The sequence below is a fragment of the Drosophila hydei genome, unplaced genomic scaffold (genome assembly GCF_003285905.1).
Source record: "Drosophila hydei strain 15085-1641.00,03,60 unplaced genomic scaffold, DhydRS2 tig00008119-arrow-pilon, whole genome shotgun sequence".
NCBI lineage: Eukaryota > Metazoa > Arthropoda > Insecta > Diptera > Drosophilidae > Drosophila > Drosophila hydei.
Window position 1 is genome coordinate 167,946 of NW_022045830.1, and position 22,921 is coordinate 190,866.

Consider the following 22,921-nt stretch of genomic DNA (forward strand, 5'->3'; position numbering starts at 1 on the left):
TTATATATATATTTATTTATTTATTAAATTCAATATAGTGGTTTTATTTATTTTTCAATTTATTAGTTTTTATTTCAAGTCAGAAAAATATATATATGTATATAGGCATATATGTATATTGTGTGTAAAACTGTGTTTTATAAGGGTTCAACTGAATTTTTTCGCTAGCTTAAAGAATTGTTTAACATAAAATGGATTTCGTATAAAGTAAGAACACAATAGCCGATATATACCGACTATAACGATTTACACGCCCTGCATATAAAGTAAATGTATTCGATTAAGCTGCGAACAGCTGAATCGTCAATGCATACAAGTTTTTGCGCTTTTCTCTACAGGGCATATAAATAACAATAAATCACAATAATGTTTTTTTTTTTTTTTGCAAATTTTTGCTAGAATTTATGTCTATTATTCTGCTCAGTTTGCTGCACATACTACAAAAATATATATACATTATATAATCTAGAATCTAGATCTTAAACGTGACAGAACGATTTCAATTAAAAAGCTACGATCCGTTGCGCAGTCCCAAAACCGAAAAAGATCTATTTGAAATGCAGGTCATTATCTGACATAGACATACATTCATGTGTGTGTGTGTGGGTGTGTGTTAAATGTTGCATTGATATATATGATATGAGCTGAAAGCATTTGTTTACAATTAGTATATATATGTATGCATATATATATATATATATATAGTTACATTGATAGTTGCGTATAATACATAGATCGAAGCTTTATTGTACAGTTTGGATAACGACTCTCGATTGGTCAATTTGTTAAAATAATCAATTTTTTCAGTTTTTTTAAATACATATATATAAGTTGTATACACGACAGTGTATAGTTAGTTATATATGTATATTTGTCGGATTCTTTTCTTATATGTGGAAATTGGATATCTTTTGCGCGTGTACATAAAGTATAAAAAACGAAAACAATTTCGACAACGATTGCGTTTCACAGTTTGCTTTTCTTTCCATTGGTCGGGCTCCAATTTTGGTGTGGGGCACATTTTTGGTCTCGGCGTTGGTGGCGCCAATGGCCACTCCTAAGAGGCGCTCGCTGCCTGCGGCCTGCTCGCCTGGCTGTGCGCCTGCGACGTCGGTGGCTGGCGTGCGGAGCGCACCTCACGCACATAGCATTCGCGGCAGACGCGCACAGCTTTGGTCAAACCATATTTGGGCAACGGGGCGGATGCATTGGAGCAGACACCGCAGAAGACGCCGCCGCAGTTGCGACAATGATGACGTCGCCGAAACGCAGTGAATGGCGTCTGGCAGGACATGCAACGCGGCGCCTTGCCATCGGGTATCCAAGCGGGAGGCGACATGGTGGTTGCTGTTGCAGCAGTTGTGGCTGCCAATGTCGATGTTGTGCCAATGGACGAGTTGCTGTGCAGCCGCCTTCGGCTGCCACTGCGCGTGCTTATGGGTGAATTGTGCTCCGAGCTGGAGCTGCTCGAGGAGGCGCTAGAAGGTGAATTGCTGCCGACAGAATTATTGCGTTGTCGCTGCATTTGTAGTTGCTGTTGAAGTTGTTGCTGCTGCTGTTGTTGTTGCTGCTGCTGTTGTTGTCGCTGTTCATCCTGTATCGTACCGCTGCTGGCTGCGTCCTGATCACCCAAGCTACGACTGCGCGCCACATGGCTGCGCGTCGTGGCATTGGAGCTGCTGTTATTATTGCCACTGGCCAAATCTATCGTATTGTTGCGCTGCATTGCTGCGCCCGCTGAATGCCGGGCAGCTGTGTTGCTATTGTTGAACACATTGTCCAGCTCCGGATTGACCTCCTCGGCTGAGTAAATGCTTTGATTGGAGCCGGCGCTTTCCTGTATCACATCATTTTCGGAGGCACGAAACTCGAATAGCTCCGATTCCTTTGTCTTTTCTGGTATATCAATGTCCTCGTCCTGTGACGAAGACATATTTATAAGGAACACGCTGCGCAATATCTGGCGCAGATCAGAGGCAAAGTTCGTCTGCAGCTGATCGGCAACGCCAGCAATGCAGACGAACAGACGATGCAGCAGATTCTCCGTGCTTCTGCAGAAGAAATTATATGGATTAGTCTCGGGAGACTTTCGAATATATACGAGCTGGCTACTCACTTGAACTTTAGGCGCGCCGTGGTGTTGCGCATGGCCAGCGACACATCGTCGGAGAACGACGAGGCATTACTGGTGTCAGCGCTGGCCGGGCTATGGTCTGCTGCTTGCTGTTCCACATTAACTGTGGACTCCCAATGCTCCTGGCTGCAACGTTTACGTGCGCTGCGATTTGTGCGATGTGGATGCGTCTGATGATGATGATGATGGTGATGATCTGCTGGCTGCAGCCGCTGCTGCTGTTGCTGCTGCTGCTGCTCCTGCTGATGATGATGATGGTGGCGATGATGATGGTGATGATGATGACTGCTGTGACTGTGCCGATGGCGATTGTTGTTGCTGCTGCTGCTGTTGCTGTTGCGTATTGACTGATTGCCATTTGGCGTCTTGATTGTCGTCTGCTGATTGCTGCTGGGCGTCTGCTCGTTCTCGCTGCTGCTGCTGGGCAAACGCAGACGCTGTAGTGTGCGTCGTGCCGCCAACATGGCAGCGCTCGTACTAGGCTCCTCCTGCAGCTGTTGCTGCTGTTGCGGGTCCTCCAGCTCCAGCTCTTCCTTCTGTTGCTGCTGCTGTCCCGTTGTCGCATTGCCAAACTCATCGTCTTCGCTGGCCACGAAGTTGTCCGTGAGTGGCAGCTGTTGCGGCTGAAACAGATTGCCCAGATTTGTATTGGGTATCAGATAGCCAGAGGCACAATCGGCAGCTGCCACAATCGCCTTCAATTGCGCCTCAATATACTCGTCCACTTCGCTGTCGCTATCATCGTTTAAATCGTCCTCATCGCTATCCAGCATGCCAACCTCCTCGTCTAAGCCCTCATCATCTTCATCGTAATCGCTCCAATTGGCTGGAGGATTTGTGGACGTTGTTGCCGCCGATGAAGTGGACGCTATGGAGTGCGAGGGCGTCGGCGAGGGCGCTGGCGAGGCTGTTGGTGTGCTGCCTGCTGACAGCGATATCATGGACGGAGAACGTGAGGTCGCCGGCTGGGCTGCACTCGCATTGCTACTGTTGTTGTTGTTGTTGTTGCGATGATCCACCAGGCGTTCCACGGCTTTGTGCGTGCCAGTTGTGCTGCCTTTCGCTGTGTTGCTGCCCCTCCCACTGCTGCTGCTGCTAGAGTTATTGTTATTATTATTGTTGCCGTTGCTGGTGGGGCTGCTGGTGGTGTTGTTATGCTCAGGACTAGGCGCCTCAATGCTACTGGAGCCCACTGGCACCTGCAAATGCACTCGACACAATAAATAAAAGCTAAAAATTACAATTCAGTGTCTATGCTAACCTTCGTATTGATCTCCTCATTGGTGCAGAGCAATTTCTCCAGCTGGTTTAGCTCTTGTTTGCTCAGATTGCGCAACAGATCCCGGATCTTAATAAGTATTGTGCGAAATGGACGAAACATCTCGGAAAGCTCATCGCCCGGCATGTCCATATTAAGCGGACCCTTGGCATAGACAACCAACCCGGCGACAATTGCCAATCGGGGTATGGAGAACATTAGACCCGGATCGAAGGCATCGACCATGTCCTGCTCGAGCAGCCCGATCTTAAGAGCACGCTGCAACGTTTCCGAAAAGAGCACACCAATCCATTGCTGCATTTCGTATTCGTGGCGAGACTTTACGGGCACCATGGCGCTCACATAGCTCAGCTCGAACTCGGCAAATAGATGATCGAAGATCTTCAGGCTCTCGTACAGCTGCTCGGTGGTTGAGTCGTTGAAGTCCAGATGCAGTGTCTTACTGTTGGGCACATTGTTGCGCAGGCATTGATCGCGCAGCAGGACGCGCACGTTGCCCAGACTTTTGGTGACTGCTTGCGCCAGCGGACGCATCTCTTTGCTCTCGGATTCACGATTTAGAATCGACGAGCCAGCGGCCAGGCACTCGGCACCAAACCATAGCTGGCCGGCCAGATTCTCCTGCAGCACTTCCTCTGGGAACTTGGCACGAAAGGCGCGCGGATCTCGCTCTTCGCCTAGCAGCTCCTCCATAATCAAATTGGTTATGGCCAGCACTTTGTCCTGCAATATGGAATCCAGTAAATTATGGGTAAGCAGTGAGAACTGCGGCACACTTACCTGATTCTGGCGCAATCTGCTAACCAGACGCGTACAACGATCCGGCTCGGCGCGTCCATCAAAGCTGTCCAGCTCACTAGCCACGGCGGTCAACGAACGATCGGCATGGTAGAAGCGTGCTAGCAAGGATTTGTCATCAGCCTTCAAGAAGCAAACGAGCACAATGATTAGTTGTGGCATAGGGTGAGTCTTTCATTTTAAAATGGTACAGGATGCAGTCGATGACTAACCCACACACACACACATACACACTTGCGATTTAGCAACTGCGTTGCCAATTCATGCACTTCATCACGTAATGGAACAAACGCAGCTGAGGTGAGTAACTCGGTAAGCGGCGATAGTACTGGGTGACAATCTTGCACGCTAAATGCACACAGTGCACGTTCGATATGATTAACAATACCTGCGGGTGCCGATACACTCGATCGCCTTGGCTTTTTGATATACAAATTTAAAGAAACTTTCAGATCATACATATAACCCAAAGACCAAGACTTTACTCTATTTAAAATGGGTTCTATTTGCTTAGAAAAACTTTTAATATTTGTGAAGTGACTAAATGCATTATTTTAATAACTATAAAGTTATTCAAGTTAAGCTAGTTAAAATTAGGAATATGTAAACAGATAAAAAATATTATGAATTCCTGCTTCGTTCAATATTTGACAATATATACATTATATTGCAAGTCTCTAATTGATGTAGTTTATGAGATCGAAGCATTCCAATGTGTATGATATGCGCTGTTATAGGGGGGTCAACTGTGACAGGCTGAATACACATTTCACCACAATTAAAGACCTTTAACTCGCTTACCTCCATTATTCATGTTATATTACAACTTTTATAACTCTAACTATTAGTCATTTTAATATGAGGAAACTGCTGCTTTATAATAAGAACTCTACAACGTTCTTAGATTACAAAATATAGACTGGTTACAAAATATGAATTAAGTTCATCATTGCATTCAATTCGCATTGCAAATGTTGTGTTCTACATGACGAGTGATCACTGTTGCTCAAGCGTTGAATCAGAGAACAAACGCTACACCTATTAGCATTATCACTAGGTGCTTCTCGATCTCTCTGCTCAGTTCTTTGCTTTCATCAACTGCGCCATATTCAAAGGAAAACTACAAATAAATAAATCAAATTTTTCAAGCTAAATGATTTATCTATGCATTCGATTACTTTTTATTTCTAATTAATTAAATACGCTAATTAAATAAATTAAATATTCAGCTATTTTCAAGCTGACAAGATTGAAGTAAAAACTAAAAAGCTTTAGACTTGCTCGTTCTCTTTGCCGCTCTCCCGCGCCCTCTCTTGCTCTCTCTCTCTCTCTCTCTCTCTGTTAGCTATAAAGTTAGCGGCAGCTGAACTTGTTTAACTTTAGCTTTTGCACCTTTTCTTCCCCATATATATATATATGTATATATATATTTCTGCTTTATTTATGCATTTGTGATCTGTTTAAATATGAAATAAAAAACGCGGCCGAGAGCGGCACAGCACAGCACAGCAAAGCTTAAATGCTAAATGCGTTGGAAGGAAACAGAAATACACGAAATGTGTTTATTATAAAGGCAAACACGTCGAAAAAGCGTTGACTCCGCACAAACTGCGCAGTTCGACAAGCAAACTCAAGTTGCGAGGAGGGCGGGGCGCGGTGGGGTGCGGTGCGGCCAAAGCAGCAATTGCAAAGTTTTGCGTAAAAAGCGAGCAAAAAATGCTCGAAGGGAAAAGCAAGAGGGCAACAGCAACAACAACCAAAGAGCTTAATTATAACGTTTACAGTTAGTTTTCCAGTGAACGTCAGCGAATGACCAAAACAAACAAAATCCAAAAAAAAAAACAAAAACAAAAACAAACAAAGTTTTTGTATAAGAAAATGAATCACGCGCGAATCGATGAATGTGTGGCATAGGTATGGAAAACGTATAAAATGAAGTTAACGAAAAAAACTCGTATAAAAAATAATAATAATAATTTTGAGCTGAAAGCGAAGCAAAACTCAATGCCGATGTCAGCGTCGTTGTGGTTGCTGTTGTTGTTGCTACAACATGTGGCAATTCCATTTGTTTACACAACAATTAAACGTGCAATAAGCGAAACACTGTGTGTGTATGTGAGAGTGTGAGAGAGAGTGTGTGTGTGTGTGTAGGTCTCTTAACATTCGGTTCTTTTGGGGCCATGTTTTAGGTATGAGCATTATGTGTAGTATTTATGTATGCAAGGCCGTGAGTAAATAGTTCAATGACTGTCGCTACACACACACACACACACACACACACACAGACTTAAGTTCTCGCGCTCTGCGCTCTCTCGCTCTTCCACCTCCGCTCTGCTATTGGTCAAAAGAAAACAAGCGACTTGGCAGTTGATCGGCCATTTGTTGCTTAGCGCCAGATTTATTATGGCCATTTACTCGATACTTAGAGACGTGGCACTGCACGAACAACGCATATCAATCAAATATGATTGATAAAGTGCGTACATCGCAGCCACGACTTTCATTTGCTGCCAATGACCGACCTTGATGCCAAACCCCCACCCCTCCACCGCAGCTCATCTAAAATTAATTAATTAATTGCACTTAACGTTTACATTAGCTTCGATATACGAAGGCGCAAAATGTAATTAAAAGCCAGCGAAACAAAGAGCAAAGCGTAAATGTTTAATTAAATATGCCAAGAGCGTTCTCTTAGCCAAACAGGCTAAGGAACAGCTTAAGCCGATTAAGGCCCTATCAAGGAGGCATGAGTAAAGACAATTTGTAATGAGCGCAGATATTACAAAGTTTCATTCATTTATTATTAATAAGTGCGTTAATTTTAACTCAAACAACAAACAATTAAGTTGTTAAACAAATTTTAAAAGTATATATTATTTTTTAAGAAAATATTTCAATTTGAATTTCTCAAAGCTCACTTTTCCGCAATCTGGCAACAGGAACTTATTGTTAAGTTGGCTGCGCCAGAGCTTAGAGCAATTATTGCGGGTATTCCCCAATTAGCTAATGCGATTTTGATTGCATGCTCAGTAAGTAAGATAAGCAAAGCAAACTTATGCTTAAGCTAAGTTCAATTGCGCCTTTTCAATATTATAAATGAAACGATTTCTGCAGGCACAAAATGCGATTTCACGACAGAAATTGGCATAAACAAAGAGAGGTAGGGCTACCCCTATATGTCAATGTATTTTTAATTAATATATTTTAATATTTGTGAGTGTTTTTTGTTAAATTATACACTCAATATTTGAATTATTGCCTCAAACGGGTTGATTGTGTTTTTATTGCAGCAACCACAGCCATCAAAGAAATAATAAATTAAATGTGAGTAAGCGAGTCGAATGTTGCTGATAACACACACACACACACACAGTTACTGCCACAGTTATAGTAAACATATGAAAAGCTCAGATTGTCAACTTTTAGTGTGTTCATGCGGGCTGTGACTGTGACGATTGCATTTCGGTACGAGCAAAAGATATTCCCTGTAGACCCTAAACAATTGTTTCAATGGAAGTCATATATAGGGGATTAATTACCAAAACGATTTAGAAAAGTAAAATTCACTTTGGCTGATGTTGGTTGAGATATCCTTTACGCAGAAACATAGCTGTTAAATGATGGATGATGTAGTCATTCATCATAAGTGAGAGAACGTATAACACAATTACATGAAAGAGTAATTCGATACGAGCTATGCTAACTTGCATAATGTAAGTCAAACTAAATTTAAAATCAAAATTACTATTACTTCTAGTCTCTCTAGAACAATCAATAAAATATATACTGAAGCGTTACACATAAATAAAACCAAGATATCCTATTAGTAAAGGACATATGCTTGCCAGAATAATGGAACGTCGGTCAATAATTATATTTTGGATAGCGGTTGTTAAGGACAGCGGTGCTGACGTCACAAAGAACGACCTCGTCGTCGCAACAGGCAACTGACGACAGATCCTTGAGCCGTACGGCGCAAGGACGCGCCGACGGACAGGCTGGATAGTGCAAGGAAATAGTCATTTTTTTTAGCCTTGACTGGAAAACCAAGTGAAAACCTAATTGCATTTGTGTGCAGTGTGACGCCAAGCCGACTGCCATGCCGATTCCCTTAACAACAACAATTTGCTGTCTATGGACGCACTTGACATTGAATACACGCCATGAGGTCGCATCTTTTCTGGCACTCAATCAGAATCGGTTCATCAATTGGGAAATAAGAGAATGCTAGCAATTGAAGGCAGACAACAACAACATCGATTGTGAGTGAGGTGGAGACCCAATGTTAACCCCAAAGCATGACCTTCTGATGAGCACGATTATATATATATATATATCGGTTACATCTGAACGATTGTATAACAGAAATAAGATACATTCTGTGCTCCTCCGCCTGCCCTGAGGCGGCACCTGCCACGGTTAATTGGCAATTTGCAATTTGAGAAGAGCAGAGGTAAGCTTTGACACTTTCGTCTGCTTTCGTTTGATTGATTTATCAATTGAATCTAATTGCTGCACAATTTATAACTAGAATAGTGTCAAATTTAATAGAGCCGCGAAACGGTGAGAAAATTATCAAGCAACTAACAGCTGTTCCAGATGGCCCCAAGTTCACCCTAATTGCCGACACTTATCAGCCACTATACTATATATAGCTATACTAAATAAATATATATATATAGCTATAACTGTATGCCTGTGTATTGGTCTCGTTCTATAGTCGACAAAGACAAAGAACTTAGTAAACATTGCAAAAGAAATCGCCACACAACACTTGAGAAACGCCAAACTGAGATAATTTCGTCGCTTTACCTCTCGAATTTGTTCAGCTCAAATAGTTGTTTGCCATAAAAATATAAAAGTTATTAACAATAAACAGCAAACAATATGGCGTCGCAAGTAATCATAATAAATACATTCGGAAGTTGAAATAAAACTATAAGAGGAAAATACTAATTATTCAGTGGTTATTCAATAGGATTTACTAGTTACTTTTATATATTTATAATATTATATTTTCTACTGAAAAATGTAATTATAAAAATATATCAAATTTATGTGATTGAAAGACAGCTTATATTTTTTACTTAAATAATAATAGAGCTTCTAAAATACAATTTCATGAAATTAAATAAACAACAATTAAATTCTACTAAGCTGAAGGTCTGTTGCTTTACCAAACAGCTGTTTAAGCTTAGCTAAACCTGATGATTCACGTCTCTCACTCCAGCATATATAGACTAAAACTGTGTCAATAGATATCATATGGGAGACATAGAGATTTTTTAAAAATTTAAACTGTTTTTTGCTGATTAAAAGCAACTGCAACTAAAGACAGCATTTTATGATTGATTAATTCATTTGTAGATTACAAAATGTTTCTATAAAACTACATAGAAATAAATTTATTTGAAAAAAAATGTATGTTTGGCTAAACTGACTTTAGCTTAACCAAATGCAAATCATAAGGGATATTATGTATGTGTTCTCAGAAGACTTAACAGCATTGACCATATCATTTACTCAAATTATACAAATATGGCTATATATAAGCCATAGTCAGGCTAATTGTTTCTAATTATGAGCTTTCGAGGCATTAGGTTTGCTTTACAATTAGCTTAACTGGCATTAAATGTCAAGCAAGCACAACTCAAATTTAAACAAATATATATATATATATATATATATATATCCGTAATTGAATATTTATTTTCATTTTCGATAAACAGGCAATACATAAATTTGTATTGAACGTAAATTTGATTGTGAAATCGTCGCCTTTGGCAATGGTGCCGATAATTGGGGATTCATGGGGCCCCAAGCAAGGGAAATGAGCGCAATTTAATGAGGCGCCAAAATGTGAGTCATGGTCAAGCGAATTACATATGCATATATATAAATAAAATGATAATCTCTCAATATGCAAACATACAACAGTCACTCACTCACTCAGTCAGGGATAGCTAACACAAGCGAAATCATTTACGCACGATTCTGATTGCAAAAACAAAGACACATTAATAAACTTAGTTGAGAAAACAAAAAAACTAATTAAACAAAAAGATTCGACTGAGAGAAATGAATTGAGATGGGATTTGACATCATTATTGAACTGAGGTATAATAAACAGAGGAAAAGATTTTTTATTGTCGCTACACACTCTGCATCTATATAATCGAGGGAATGCAACAGTGACAACATTTTAATACTCTTTATAAGGGCATAAACAAAACGTGAATGGATTTTACATATTGTTTCCGGGCAATTTCAAATGCATTGCCTCCGGCTGGGCGAGTGCATTCAACTTGCCAAAATATAAATGAGAATTTCAAGTTCCTGTTAGTATTCGCAGCAGAGAAATTTCCTGAACGGAAGTTAATCCACGTTTCGTTTCAGGTTCTATTCGATGAACATTTGCAGCGAGGTGGCAACGCCCGCGAAAATGAAAATAAAACATTTTATTTTGTCAAAATTTATTCAGTTTGTTAACAAATAAGAGGCCACATTTGCATACAGCAAGAGAGAGAGAGAGAGGGAGAGAGATGAGTAAATAAGCAAAACAAACAAAAACTAATGCGGAAGAGGCGACAACAGACCCAACAAACACGAACGACTATAAAAGCCATTCCAATAAATTGGATAATAATAGCCGAGGCGCGAGACGCCCCGTTTGGGTCGATTACAACTGGGCTGACCCGATTACATATTCATGAATCGCCAGTTGATGTAACATTTCCATTCTTATGTCATTTGTTTGAACCTATTTCCATTTGATCAGCATCAGCAAAGGCAACAACAAATTAATGAGCTGCTGCTGCTGCTGCTGTTTACCAATGGATTTACTTTAGAGTGGATTCTTTAAATAGGCTTTAACAGATTTATCTTTGTTAAACATCAAACTTCTCTCGTATATGGTCTACAGTTCATAGTTTCTTCCAGAAATACTAAATTTAAAAGAATTCACTATTCGATATATAAAATATAATCATATACTAAGCACATATCAGACAGTTATTTCTTATCGCTTGGATTTTATACTTTATATAATTATCAGCATATAAAAATTGTGTGGAATTTTCAGCGAAATGTAATCCATAATGTTTTATCAGATTCACATACCAAGAAGCACACGTAATACTGTTTATTTAATATAATCAATATTATTTATCAATATATATTGTTATAATTCTATTCATATCAAGTGTATTATAATACCCATTGAAAGTTGGATCATGGGGGGTATAATGAAAAAGTCCATTAAATCTAAGTTTGAAATAATAATAATAATAATAATAGTGTTCAGGGTATCTTCCCGACTCAACTTCCCTTAAAGATGCATTAAAAGCGTTTTCTTTTAGCTCTCAAGATTTGCAAGTTTGAGCAAAAAACCAGGTTAAACCGAACATTAACTGGCTCAGGGGCTGCCCACGGATCTATTTCGTTCATAAAGCAACGCATTATGTTCGTCAGTAGGCGCCACTGTCTGCCTTTCATTGAAGATAAACCGCAAACGCTTTCACTTTTTTTCCATTTTTATTTTACAATATCTTTTTGTTAAGCCTCACGTGTGAGGAGGTTAGAGTGCAAGCGACGCAACGCTTAATCATTCGATATGCGTTGTCCGTCCGCACTCGGAAGTGACGAGACGCTAATTGAATAACCAGCGCGATTCTCAGTTAGCAGGCGAGTCGTGTTTTAGTGTGTGCGTTGGTGAGGGATGGGGGCAGGCAAGCAGTTCCAGTTTCACAGCTCGAACTGGAGCTCCTACCCTCGAGTCCCCTGTCCCATTTTGGCTCCATTAGCTTTCGCATCTCATTGATATGCCGGGCACTGCGCGTGCTCTTATGCAACAGCTGACGCCTAAAGCTGTTGATAAGCGGTCTCGGCCTCTCTGTAGGGCAGACTCTCGGCTAGCCTAGGCTTCAGCTCGGCTTGCGGGCATTAGGTAATAAATGTACGAGTGAGTGCAACAGTGGCCATTCGAAAGTAGGAGATTGGCTGACGGCCAGTGCATTGCACTGCTCGCAATGCAGACGCCAACGACGCCAACGACGACGACGAAGACGCAAACGACGATGCGACGAGATCAATTCGATGTGAATGGTGAAAATTTCACCGCTTTTACTTTTCCCATTGCACATGGTCAGCGGTCTGCTTGACTATAAATACATACACAAATACATAGATATATACATATATATAAATCTGTCTTTTTATTTTGGTTGGAAAATGTAGCTGTCAGCACGTAAACCGTAAACGTAATAATTGACATATTGGCGCAGACAGCGCTACGCCAAGCCACCTGCAGAGGATGCAACAACAAAAAGAGTGGAAAGGCACAAATAGGGGGTCTTTAGCCATATGGCATTTGTAGTATTAGATTGTAACGCTTTCAGTTTGCAATCAGACAGAATCAGACAACTGTCTGAGTGAAATGCCCTGTGATAACAGCGCGCTGATAAGCTGATAAACAGCTAAGCGCATTGAGCGCGGTAACTTCAAAGTTTGATAGGTTTTTTGCTTTTTTTTTTGTAGAAATCAAACTCTCTGTCATCTACTTTTCTGACAAAGTCAACTTAATTAACGTTGCCAGATCGTTGAAATCACAATTGCTTAAGGCTTGAATTAAAGCTTAGAGTTAGCAAACTATGTCATTTACCGTTAAAATTTTGTGCTACCGCCGCCAACTTAACGAACATCTTACAGAAAATCGTGTTGCCAGATCGTTGCTGAACACATAACAAATTGACTAGCTCATTAAACACATTTTACAACAATCCAAACGTCAAAACATTTAGAGTTCATTAAAAATATTTGATTTTTCATCTTAAAATAAATATGTTTTTCAGCTCAGTTATTGGTAACAAGCAGGCGGTTAGCCAATCTAACAAAACTCATTAAAAAGTGTTGCCAGATCGTCGTTGCCATAAATAACAATCTCTTCATATTTTTCACTACATTTTCAATTGTTTTTTATTCCTTTTACTTTTTGCCTTTTTTTGTTGTCAGATCGAACTCGTCTGGCTAGGCACTCATGAAAATGTCATGAAAAGTTATTCAATAATAGCAGCAAAGCTAACAATCTCTCCAATAGACAACTTTCGTACCTTGCATTATCGCACCGTACACAAGATTTATGTAGATTATGGCAACAAATTGCGGACAAGCCAATTAACGGCCAAGGCTCTCCACAAAGCTTAATATTTTCACCCGTCAATCGTAGCTCGTAAATTTCCGATTAAACGTTCACACTCTGTTAATTTATTGTTGCTGTTGTAAGTAAACGTCTTATATGCAATACATTTTCCAAAATGCTCAGTCACTCAATACGTTGAACAATTTATCAATTCATCAATTCCCAGCGCGGTTATCACTTGTTTATTACAGCTTGGGCCGTATGTGCCACAAAGGGCACACTAAACAGCGCATGGAGTACACACACTATCACTTTTGTCTGTGTCGGTATACATACATTATTAACAAATTGTGTATTCATTTTCATAGTTCCCAATGGAAAATTCACAAATACGTTGTATTTTTTACTTGGTTGCGTACAAAAGCCCGGAGCTCGAGTTCAATTTGATTTGAATTTAACGAATATTAAATGCCCTTACTGACACATATGATTGATATGCGACCCAGTTGTGCATCTTATCTTGAACAATAAGTTAATATAGATAAGAACTCTCGTAATTGAACAGTTTGTAAAGGTATAGAAGAGATTAACTTGGTATTAGAGAGCGGGTTTTTTCCTTTTATTGTAGAATCAATGTGATTTGCTATGTAGTTTAAGTCTAGATCAAAGCTACAAACATCTGTTACACTTTTAGTGAATAAGTCTTGAGTGTCTCTCAATTTGAGTGTATTAAGATTTCATTGAACAAATAAAATGGTTAAACGAAATAATTTTCACAGATAAAATCACGTGCAAATCATTTGACTGGGGATAAGCACAAGTTCAGAGGATTAATTTAAACGATCTCCAAGTGTTTTCTCTGAAATACATTTGAATTGACTCAATCAAATGCGTGCATCTGTGTGTCGTAATATTTGAGAGAGCCTTTTGCGGCCTCCGCTAGAAGCAGCCACAAATGGGGCCAACTAAAGTGAGCATAGAGCAAAATGTGTTAACAGACGGCGTCAACAGTGGCACATGTCAATATGGCCCAAATATTTTAAGCCAATGGAGAACAGGTTGGTTGTTGTTGTTGCTGCTGCTGGTGAGCACGCGCAGCAAGCCGCGTCCGCCATTCACTTGATGACAAACACAGACACACACAGCTAAGTTTTCACACACACATATACTGTTGCAGTCGCCGTCGTTGCGGTTTAACGGTGCGTATGAGCATCGCACTCATTCATAAAGACTATTTGTAGTTGCTCAATACATATACACAAGTATGTAAGTACATGCACTGAGAGAAATATCTATGTATAATATATTTCGTACCATTATTATTATTATATGATAGTCATTGAAAAAGATTTACTGTTATAGGAATATTCTGGTCTGGTTTTACACTGAAAATAAAACCGTTTAACATATATTTTATATATAAAAGCTATTTAAAACATTTACATACATGTAATAAAAATTATATATATTTGAATAATATGATATATATACGTTTATGTATCAATATATGTCTTTATTGTTTTTTTATTACATTATATTGTGAACGAGTATGAGGCAGTCGAATACAATCGCTTCAAATTGTATTTTTGACTTCTAATAAATAATCTAGTAATATAGAAAAAGAGCAAATAAGAGATCTTTTCCCTCAACTTGTACTTCATTTCTTTAAGTGTAAACAGAAAGAGAGAGAGGGAAATTGTTGTAATGTTGTGTGCGTAATTAAAGTAGTCGTCGCTCTGTCATTACCAATATTAACTATACAATTAGCAAATGTACGTGGCTGCTACGGCTCTTGTGCATTTCATTGGCATATATTTCTATTTTATTTACATACTTCCTCGACAAAGGGCGAGCTTTATTCAATTTTCTCGAATTATTTTTGTTACCTTTTTTAACTATTATTTTTTCCATTTTTTTTTCGCTGTTTTTTTTATTGGGTTAAGAAAGCGTTACGAAATGAATTTTCAACAGGCAGTCGCGGCCTCATCTGCGACCTCGAAGCTACTGCGCTCTATCTATTGCTATCTCATTCCTTCGCAGTATCGCCATCTCTTACATTGCGGACTTTCTTTGGGGCCACAGAGATTTATGTCAAAAATGACTGTTAAATGTTGTGTTTTTTTTTTTTAACTTTTTTTCTTTAATTTCATTTTCCTTTGTAGTTGCTTATTGTAATTGTTTGCCATTTCGCCTGTTCATGTTTTTTTCTTGGCTACACAAAGTCGTAATTCGTGGCAGGCAGAGTTTACTGTGTTAATGGACGCTTTGGGCTGATGGGGCGCACTTAAGTGCTTTACCCTTGCAACATACTCCGAATGCGGAGAAAACGAAGTAATTGTAGGAAAATTAAAAATATAGGTATACATATATAAATGTATATACCTCTATATACCTCTATATATCTATATATATTTATATGACATAATATCATACATAGTAATATTATTTGGATAGAGAATACTATATAGATATAGCTTTTATATAGAAACGAGAGATTTAAAACTTAGCTATCAGATTTATAATATCATATAAAAAGCAATGCCAGCCCGATTTCACTTTTAAAAGCTAGTTTTTTATTATTATTTTTTGTTGCCTTACAACAATTCAATGCCAACTTCAATCGAGCTAATGACGCACAATTGTTGGCGACACGCAAAACTCCCAAGAACAATTCAAGTGTCATAAAAAGAAAAAGGAAAAAACAAACACAATAAACAAATAAAATAGACAAGCCATAAGGCAATATAAAAACGTATAGTATGGATAATGAGGGAACTGAATAAAATTGCAAATTGCGCTTGGTTCGCATTCCGTGTTTCATAATTATATGAACAACAGGTAGCAGGCGTGCAAAGACTTTGGGATAGCAGATAGGTGGGTAGCTAGGTCTCTATATCTACTCAGATACAATCCTACTATATACATATGTATGTACATATAGATACGGAAGTTCAGTTAAATACAAATGTATATAGATAAATAAATAGCCCCGTGTAAACACACCTCAAATACTTTGCATATATACATATGTATATAGAATAAAAGCAATATCACAACAGCTATAGAATTATAATCAGATGAAAAGTCTTATTTTTAGTACAGTGCACATTGAACCCTTGTCTTGAGTCTTACATAATGATTGCAATATTGCTTATTGACTGGTTGTTGGAAATTTTGCCCCTCTGGCAACCTTTGTGGGTTGCTATTGTTTCAAGCTTCGCGGAGATTCGCTGCGCTTTTACTGCATTTTTTCTGTTTCTGTTTCGGTTTTATGTAAATTTATTAAAATAGTTGCAGTCTGGGCCGACTTGAATGCCTAGTTTTTTTTTCGACTTAAATAAAGTCTCACCAGATGGCGAGCAATTTCATTTTGTAAGAAATCTGGCAACTTTGGCTGGAAATTAAACGACACAATAAACAAAACAATGTCTGCCTGTGTATTTATTTACATGCATACGTCCATACATACATACATTTGCGTATATAGGAAAACATACTTCGGACACAGTTGCCTTAATTTATTAGCAGACGCTCTGCATTCAGAATCGCAAGACAAAAGTAAAACAAAAGAAAGTTGCGGCAAAGCCACACAAACACACGCATATATACGCGTAGACTATAACGGCACCAGGAAGCAGCTACTGACGGATTACACATGTGCAGTCAATGAAAGAGAATGAGAGGAAAAAGGCCCACATAGACTGCAAATAACTATGCTGCATTTTCTATTTCATTCATACACTGGCAGCCTTTTGCCTACTCTTCTGCTTCTCTGTTTTACTGTTGGTTAAACGTAACGTTATTTACGAGCTTTGCCAGGCAAGAGTAGGCAAACAAAGAAGTGTGTTAATGAACACTGCAAAAAAAGACTGAAAAGAAATTGCAATAACAACAACAACACTAACGAGGCAACCGGAAAGTGAAGCAACTTGAAAAACTGCTTCATTTTATTTGTATTATATATATTTACATGCACACACATATATGCATGCATATAAGTGCAAAACAAAGAGAGAAAGAAAAAGAGAACGAGAGAGGGAGGGACAAATATTAACTCCATAATACATTAGTGTGCGCATTTCCAGTGGCTATATATATATATATATATATATACATATATATATATAATATATAAATAAATATAAAAAGCTTAATTGCTAGCATAGCAGTGCAGTAAGCATAGAAATTTTCAATTAAAGCCAAATTAAAAGTGCACTTTATGCACGTGTTGTAAAAATTGGGTAAAGCTGAAGTAAATGATAAATGGGAAATGGAAAATAGGAAGCAACCAAATCGATGCCATGCATCGCTGATCTAAAATTATGTGCATGCATGTTTGGGGGGTATTAGATTGGAATGAGGCCCAAATTGTGGGTAATCCCACATGAATTAACTGTATAATATCGTTAGATAATCCTATAAATATTTTATCTAACTGCATTTGAATTCGACTACAGTTTATTGAGGTGATTTAGTAAAGCTTTTAATATATAAATATATAAATGTATGTACCTAACAAATATTTTAGTCATTTTATGTCCAAGCACAGGGTACCATCGCTTCATTGTGAGACTTGATTTTATTTTCAAAAACTTAACTTAATTGTTTCTAATTTCACTCAAACCATTTTTTATATGTATTTTAAGCACGAAGTTTGTTCAGCGGGGCAATCAAAACGTCAAGCGGATTGATGGATTGACGTGCGATAGCATCTAAGAGCAACAAGAGTGGGGGGGGGGCATACAACACTTAAATAAACCGATTCGTATCGGGGGCAGAGAGAGGGAGAGAAATTTTATATTTTTAAAACAATCCAAAATGAACACGAAACTTAACGGGACATTTTACACTTCCAGCCAGCAGCAGCGCCGTGTTGCGCGTCAGACGATTGAGATTTGTTGTATGCCTAAATTTAGAATTCGATGAATTCGTATTGGGAAATTTTGTTTCACTTTGAGTGATGTTTTTATTGCTAAAAATAACTAAGAAATGTAATACGAATTCAATATCCATTTGAAAACAGAATTTATCTAATTAGACTTAGCTTGTTTATATTAAATGGAAGGGCTTTCAATTAAAAATTCCAGTTTATTTTTCCATTGAAATGAGCTGCTTGGCGAGACAACAACAAAAATTCCCAGTTGGTGCGGCCATTTTCAAAGTCGCCTCAGACAATTATATACGTACATACATGCACACACACACATATATATACATATATATATATTATATATATATATATATATAATATATACATACATATATACGTATATATATGGCTTTATTAAAATCAAGAACAGAATCAAAATTTCTATACGTAGTTCGTAATTTACAACACGAACATATACTGACGGCCACTGCTGTTGTTGTATTTGTTTTTGTTTGTGAGCTGTATAAAGCAAGTGTTGTGTTCCGCACATGTTGCCAATTTGTATAGTGTGGGTAACGTATGCATTTTGTGCTTTTTTTTCACATGTTAATGCAACCGACTGTGCATTAGTATTGGTAAATGTTGATTTTACTGCGGCTGTTTTCCAACAACTTCTGCCAACGTCAGCGAATTAATCATGCAAGCCCCACTGCCAGCAATTACAATACCCAACTACGAATGAGGAAAATAAAAAATAAAACTACGGTTAAAACGCAGCTGGCCGTATGTCGGTGTGTGTGAAAGAGGGAAAGAAACCTAAAAAGCGAGAAGGAGAGGGCGCCACTCTATGGCAGCCAGGGCCAAAGCAGTGAGCGCATCGATGACGTCACAAGCGCATCACGCTGCTTTGGTCAACGTCTCGCTGCCTGACACCATTCCCGCTATTGCACTCAATTAATTACAGGTCTGCTCCATTGTGTTTCTCTATTTTTCTTTTGTCATATATGTATCATTAAAAATGATAAGCGTAGTGAAGGCTCACTATCAACGCAAATATAGAACTATGTCTCTGCGTTTGTATGTTTGTGTGAGTAATGCAAATTGGGTTATCAGAGCCACTGTTGTTGTTTTTTCTGTTTGCATACGCACCTTTGGTTTGTTTAGCCACTTGCGAAATGTATCCATGGTTTAGCCGTTCCGTGCCGTTACCGTCAGCTTAACAGCTGTTAGAACGTTAGCTCAGCCACCGTCTCACTCTTACGCCTGTCTGCCCCACACTGTTGACAATTAATCAGTGTTCGGAGAAGGCTGTCAAATGACTCGCTGTTGGCGCCGCTTTGCTCCAATAGATGGCGTCGTTGTCGTCCTTGCCCAACGCGCGCGACTCAACGAACACAACAATAACATAAACGAAATGGCGCGTATGACAAAAACCCAAACAAAACAAAAGCAAATATGCAAGAGAGCGCAAAAACAACTATGTGTTGTCTGTTTGTGTATGCGTACGTGCGTGTCTCTTACAATACGTACTGGGTTCTGCTTGCTGCTTGGCCACACTGCGTTCAATACAAGCTCATATGAATGCGTCTCTCTTCTTGTTTATGTATGTGTGTATATGTGTTACTATATGTGTTTGTGCGCTACTGTTGCATTCGCGTTGTTAAATTTTCACTTTTTTGGCATTTTCAAAATGCACTTCATCGAATTTTACACTTTATGTATAATTTGAAATTGCTTCGTCTCATGCTTTTTTTTAATTTTTTTTTGTAATTTTTCAAGTGCTAATTTTTTTTCTATATTTTTTTTTGTTAAATGCCTTTTGCACTGTGCTTCGCTTTGACTCTGCTTCGTGTATTCGTATACGGTTTGCTTTCAACACACACACGCGTGACTATTGCGTGCTCTTTCAACACTCATATATCACTTAAACTGCATTTCTTTATGTGGAAATTGCGTCAATTTGTTAAAATTCTTAAAATATGTTGAAACGGTTACGGAACACAGTCGGAAATTGGATTTTCTACTGGCGAAAAAACCATTAAACTCGCGCAACACTTATCCGCCCCTACCGTCGACACAAACGAAGCGTGTACGTTACGTTCAAAGATTTTTTTTCGACTAACATCTGTTAAGTTTCTTTTTGTTATTAAAATAATGTAAATGGGATGTTAACACGCTAGCATAGGCATCGATATCTCATTCGATAACAGCATCGATACTTATTCAAATGACAAATGGTATGCTGTTCACATTTAATATTTGCAGCAACATTTCCTGCTTATATAATCCATTGTCAGAATAATTGTCAACATTTATTGTTGGCTTGACGGACCAGCTCTATTAAAATTATTGAGAGAATATAAATTATGTAGGCTAACAGGATGTTAACATGCTTTTATTTGCGTCAGCATACTCATTTTTGCGCTTTCAGTTGCCCATTTAATATGATAGCATTTACTTGAGACAACAATATGTTCTGAACCCAAAAATAATCGATTCCAATACTTGAATTTAGTTGTACTTTATGTTTTCTGTTTAGCTGTGTCAATATCTTAAGTCTGCAATTTATTTGAGGAACTTAAAATAAAAATTGACTGGTAGGCAAAATGTGCGAAGCTGCCAGATCAGTAAATTAAGCATTTTATTTGAATCTCTTAGAGGCTGCCGTATCAAAAGAAAAAGAACGAAGCAACAATTTATTGTGGCGCGAAAAATTTGAAATGCTTTTCTAACTAATGCGTTTGTTAATTTTATTTCAATGTGCAAATTGTGTACAAAATGCTATTCTAATGATGGTTTTCCTTTTATTTGTTTACTGCAAAGCAATGCGTCGGAAATGATTATTGAGCGGCCCCTCATCCGAATAGCCAGCAATCTCTTGTGGTATGATGCCCGACTCTTCAATCGAGGTGCAGGGGCGGCACATACACTCCAACGGAGCCTTGGTGAGAACCTTCTTGAACTTGCGCTCCCCATGCTTGACCTTGGGACAGAACAGCGAGACGGCTGCCTCGCGCTCGCCCGATTCCTGGCAGCACATACAGGAGCGCTCCATTTGCCAAATTTTGCTGCCCGAGACCTGATGCACGCAGGCAAATAGCAATATAGCAATAATAATAATAATAATAATAATAAGTCGCCTCACCTGTATATAGCTGGCACAGCGCCCTACACAGGCGAAGGAGGGTATTGGCTTTGGCACACAGCCCGGATATTGCAGGACATGGATGACCGGCGTCACCTGGCAGTCGTCGCCCAGATGCCCGATATCTGCAAAGACAAAATAAAGCCTGCCTTTGGTCAAGTATAGGCTAAACGACTGCTTTCGTACCATTGTCATTGGCAGTCGCCGTACCCTCCGACTGGGCCATGCACAGCTTCAGCAGGCTAACCAGAACGCAGTACAGCAGTATGAGCACGAATATCCTGTTGTTCTCGTGGCGTAACACATGGCGCAGCATTTTGCTAGTTCAGTCAAGTTCAAGTCAAGTGCAGGTCGCGACGCCTCCGAATGGAAAACGCTTCCAGCCGCCTGACGCTTTTTATATATGTGGCCCGTAGCCGGCCGCAGCTGTAGCCCTAATGTCCCGGCCAGCCACGGCACATGACTTATGGCCCAATAAAGCGACGCGGCCAGCACAAACCTTTTTGCCTAGTAATTGCATACACGAAATTCGCATTTGTCCCGCTGCGCCACTTATGGCCCCAACCACACACAAATCACAGCATAAGCTAAATCCAATCATCATCAGAGCCGCGGACGCCAGCTTCAGTCCATTCCGTTCCTCCAAGCCAGCAAGTTAAGCAGCTAACCCATTGCAACATCTTCAGTGCCTGACTTCCTTGCACAGGTTTGAGAGAGAGCCAGCTGTATTCCAGGCTGTAGCAGCAATTTAGAAGTGAATTACTTGAAATATTTCTAGATAGAACTAAGTCATCAAGGAACTTACGTCTCGGTCAAATGTGCACCAAGTCACCAAGTCGGGATTCTGCTCATAGAGCTGTGCTAGGCCAACAATCTTCAGGTCCACGCTGTTGCCCTTGCCCAAGATCTCGTTCTGGTAGTGCGTCCGATAGATCTCTCGATCTATGTAGTTGGTTGCCTTCTTATGTAGCTTTTCATAACATTTCCGAGGCGCCTCTTATATAGATAACGTTGTTGATTTAATATTTGAAAATACTCGTATATCTTCATTAATGTCAAGAGGCACTTAGAAGTATCAGAGCTGATAAGCATATATAGATATAGATCGTAGTAATATGGAAGTACTTTTGGCATTTTGCGATAAAGCGAATTATATCTTAAGCATATTGCAGATATAACTAGGAATTATGGTTCATGGAGAGCAAGACCACAGCTCAATAGACTCGAATAGGCTAGTCTAGTAGGCAGATGGCTTTGTATATTTCCGAGGGAAATGCCGTTTGCAAAGTGTATCTCAGATAAACGAGTTAAGCTAGCCAAGCTCTTGCAGTTGAGTTCAACAAGTCTTCTTAAGTTTAGTTCTAAAATCCCGATTCGTCCACTTTTTCACTCTTGTCAAAGATAATAAATAAATAAATAATAAAACATTGTCGATAAGCATATTTTGCTGTTTGTCAACGTCTTTATTTGGACAACGTTCACGGGGGCCATGACTAATCTTACTATATGTTTAATTTTATATATTATTTCAACATAAATGCTATAAAAACTTCAACTCA

General features: G+C 39.0%; 2 protein-coding genes across 2 annotated transcripts; both read right to left on the reverse strand.

The window, feature by feature from the left end:
- Window positions 1-110: 110 nt before the first annotated feature.
- On the reverse strand, window positions 111-20,327 carry LOC111598226 (lateral signaling target protein 2 homolog). The gene is made up of 5 exons (XM_023313385.2): window positions 19,367-20,327; window positions 4,194-4,334; window positions 3,396-4,136; window positions 2,117-3,333; window positions 111-2,051 (listed from the first exon to the last, which is right to left on the reverse strand). Exons 1-5 carry the CDS (start codon window positions 19,400-19,402, stop codon window positions 1,058-1,060), a joined length of 3,129 nt encoding a protein of 1,042 aa, XP_023169153.2. The 5' UTR covers window positions 19,403-20,327; the 3' UTR covers window positions 111-1,057.
- A 633-nt stretch (window positions 20,328-20,960) lies between these two features.
- On the reverse strand, window positions 20,961-22,062 carry LOC111598227 (bursicon). The gene is made up of 3 exons (XM_023313387.2): window positions 21,549-22,062; window positions 21,363-21,487; window positions 20,961-21,296 (listed from the first exon to the last, which is right to left on the reverse strand). The coding sequence occupies exons 1-3, from the start codon at window positions 21,676-21,678 to the stop codon at window positions 21,030-21,032; spliced, it is 522 nt and encodes a 173-aa protein (XP_023169155.1). The 5' UTR covers window positions 21,679-22,062; the 3' UTR covers window positions 20,961-21,029.
- Between the last annotated feature and the right edge of the window lie 859 nt (window positions 22,063-22,921).

Coding starts and splice junctions, on each gene's coding strand:
- LOC111598226 (XM_023313385.2), bottom strand. CDS start 19,402: ATGGATACATTTCGCAAGTGGCTAAACAAACCAAAG. Junction 4,335..19,366: donor AGTGGCTAAACAAACCAAAG/GTGCGTATGCAA, acceptor TGCTTCTTGAAG/GCTGATGACAAATCCTTGCT. Junction 4,137..4,193: donor GCAGATTGCGCCAGAATCAG/GTAAGTGTGCCG, acceptor TCCATATTGCAG/GACAAAGTGCTGGCCATAAC.
- LOC111598227 (XM_023313387.2), bottom strand. CDS start 21,678: ATGCTGCGCCATGTGTTACGCCACGAGAACAACAGGATATTCGTGCTC. Junction 21,488..21,548: donor GGCGACTGCCAATGACAATG/GTACGAAAGCAG, acceptor TTGTCTTTGCAG/ATATCGGGCATCTGGGCGAC. Junction 21,297..21,362: donor GCTGTGCCAGCTATATACAG/GTGAGGCGACTT, acceptor TGCGTGCATCAG/GTCTCGGGCAGCAAAATTTG.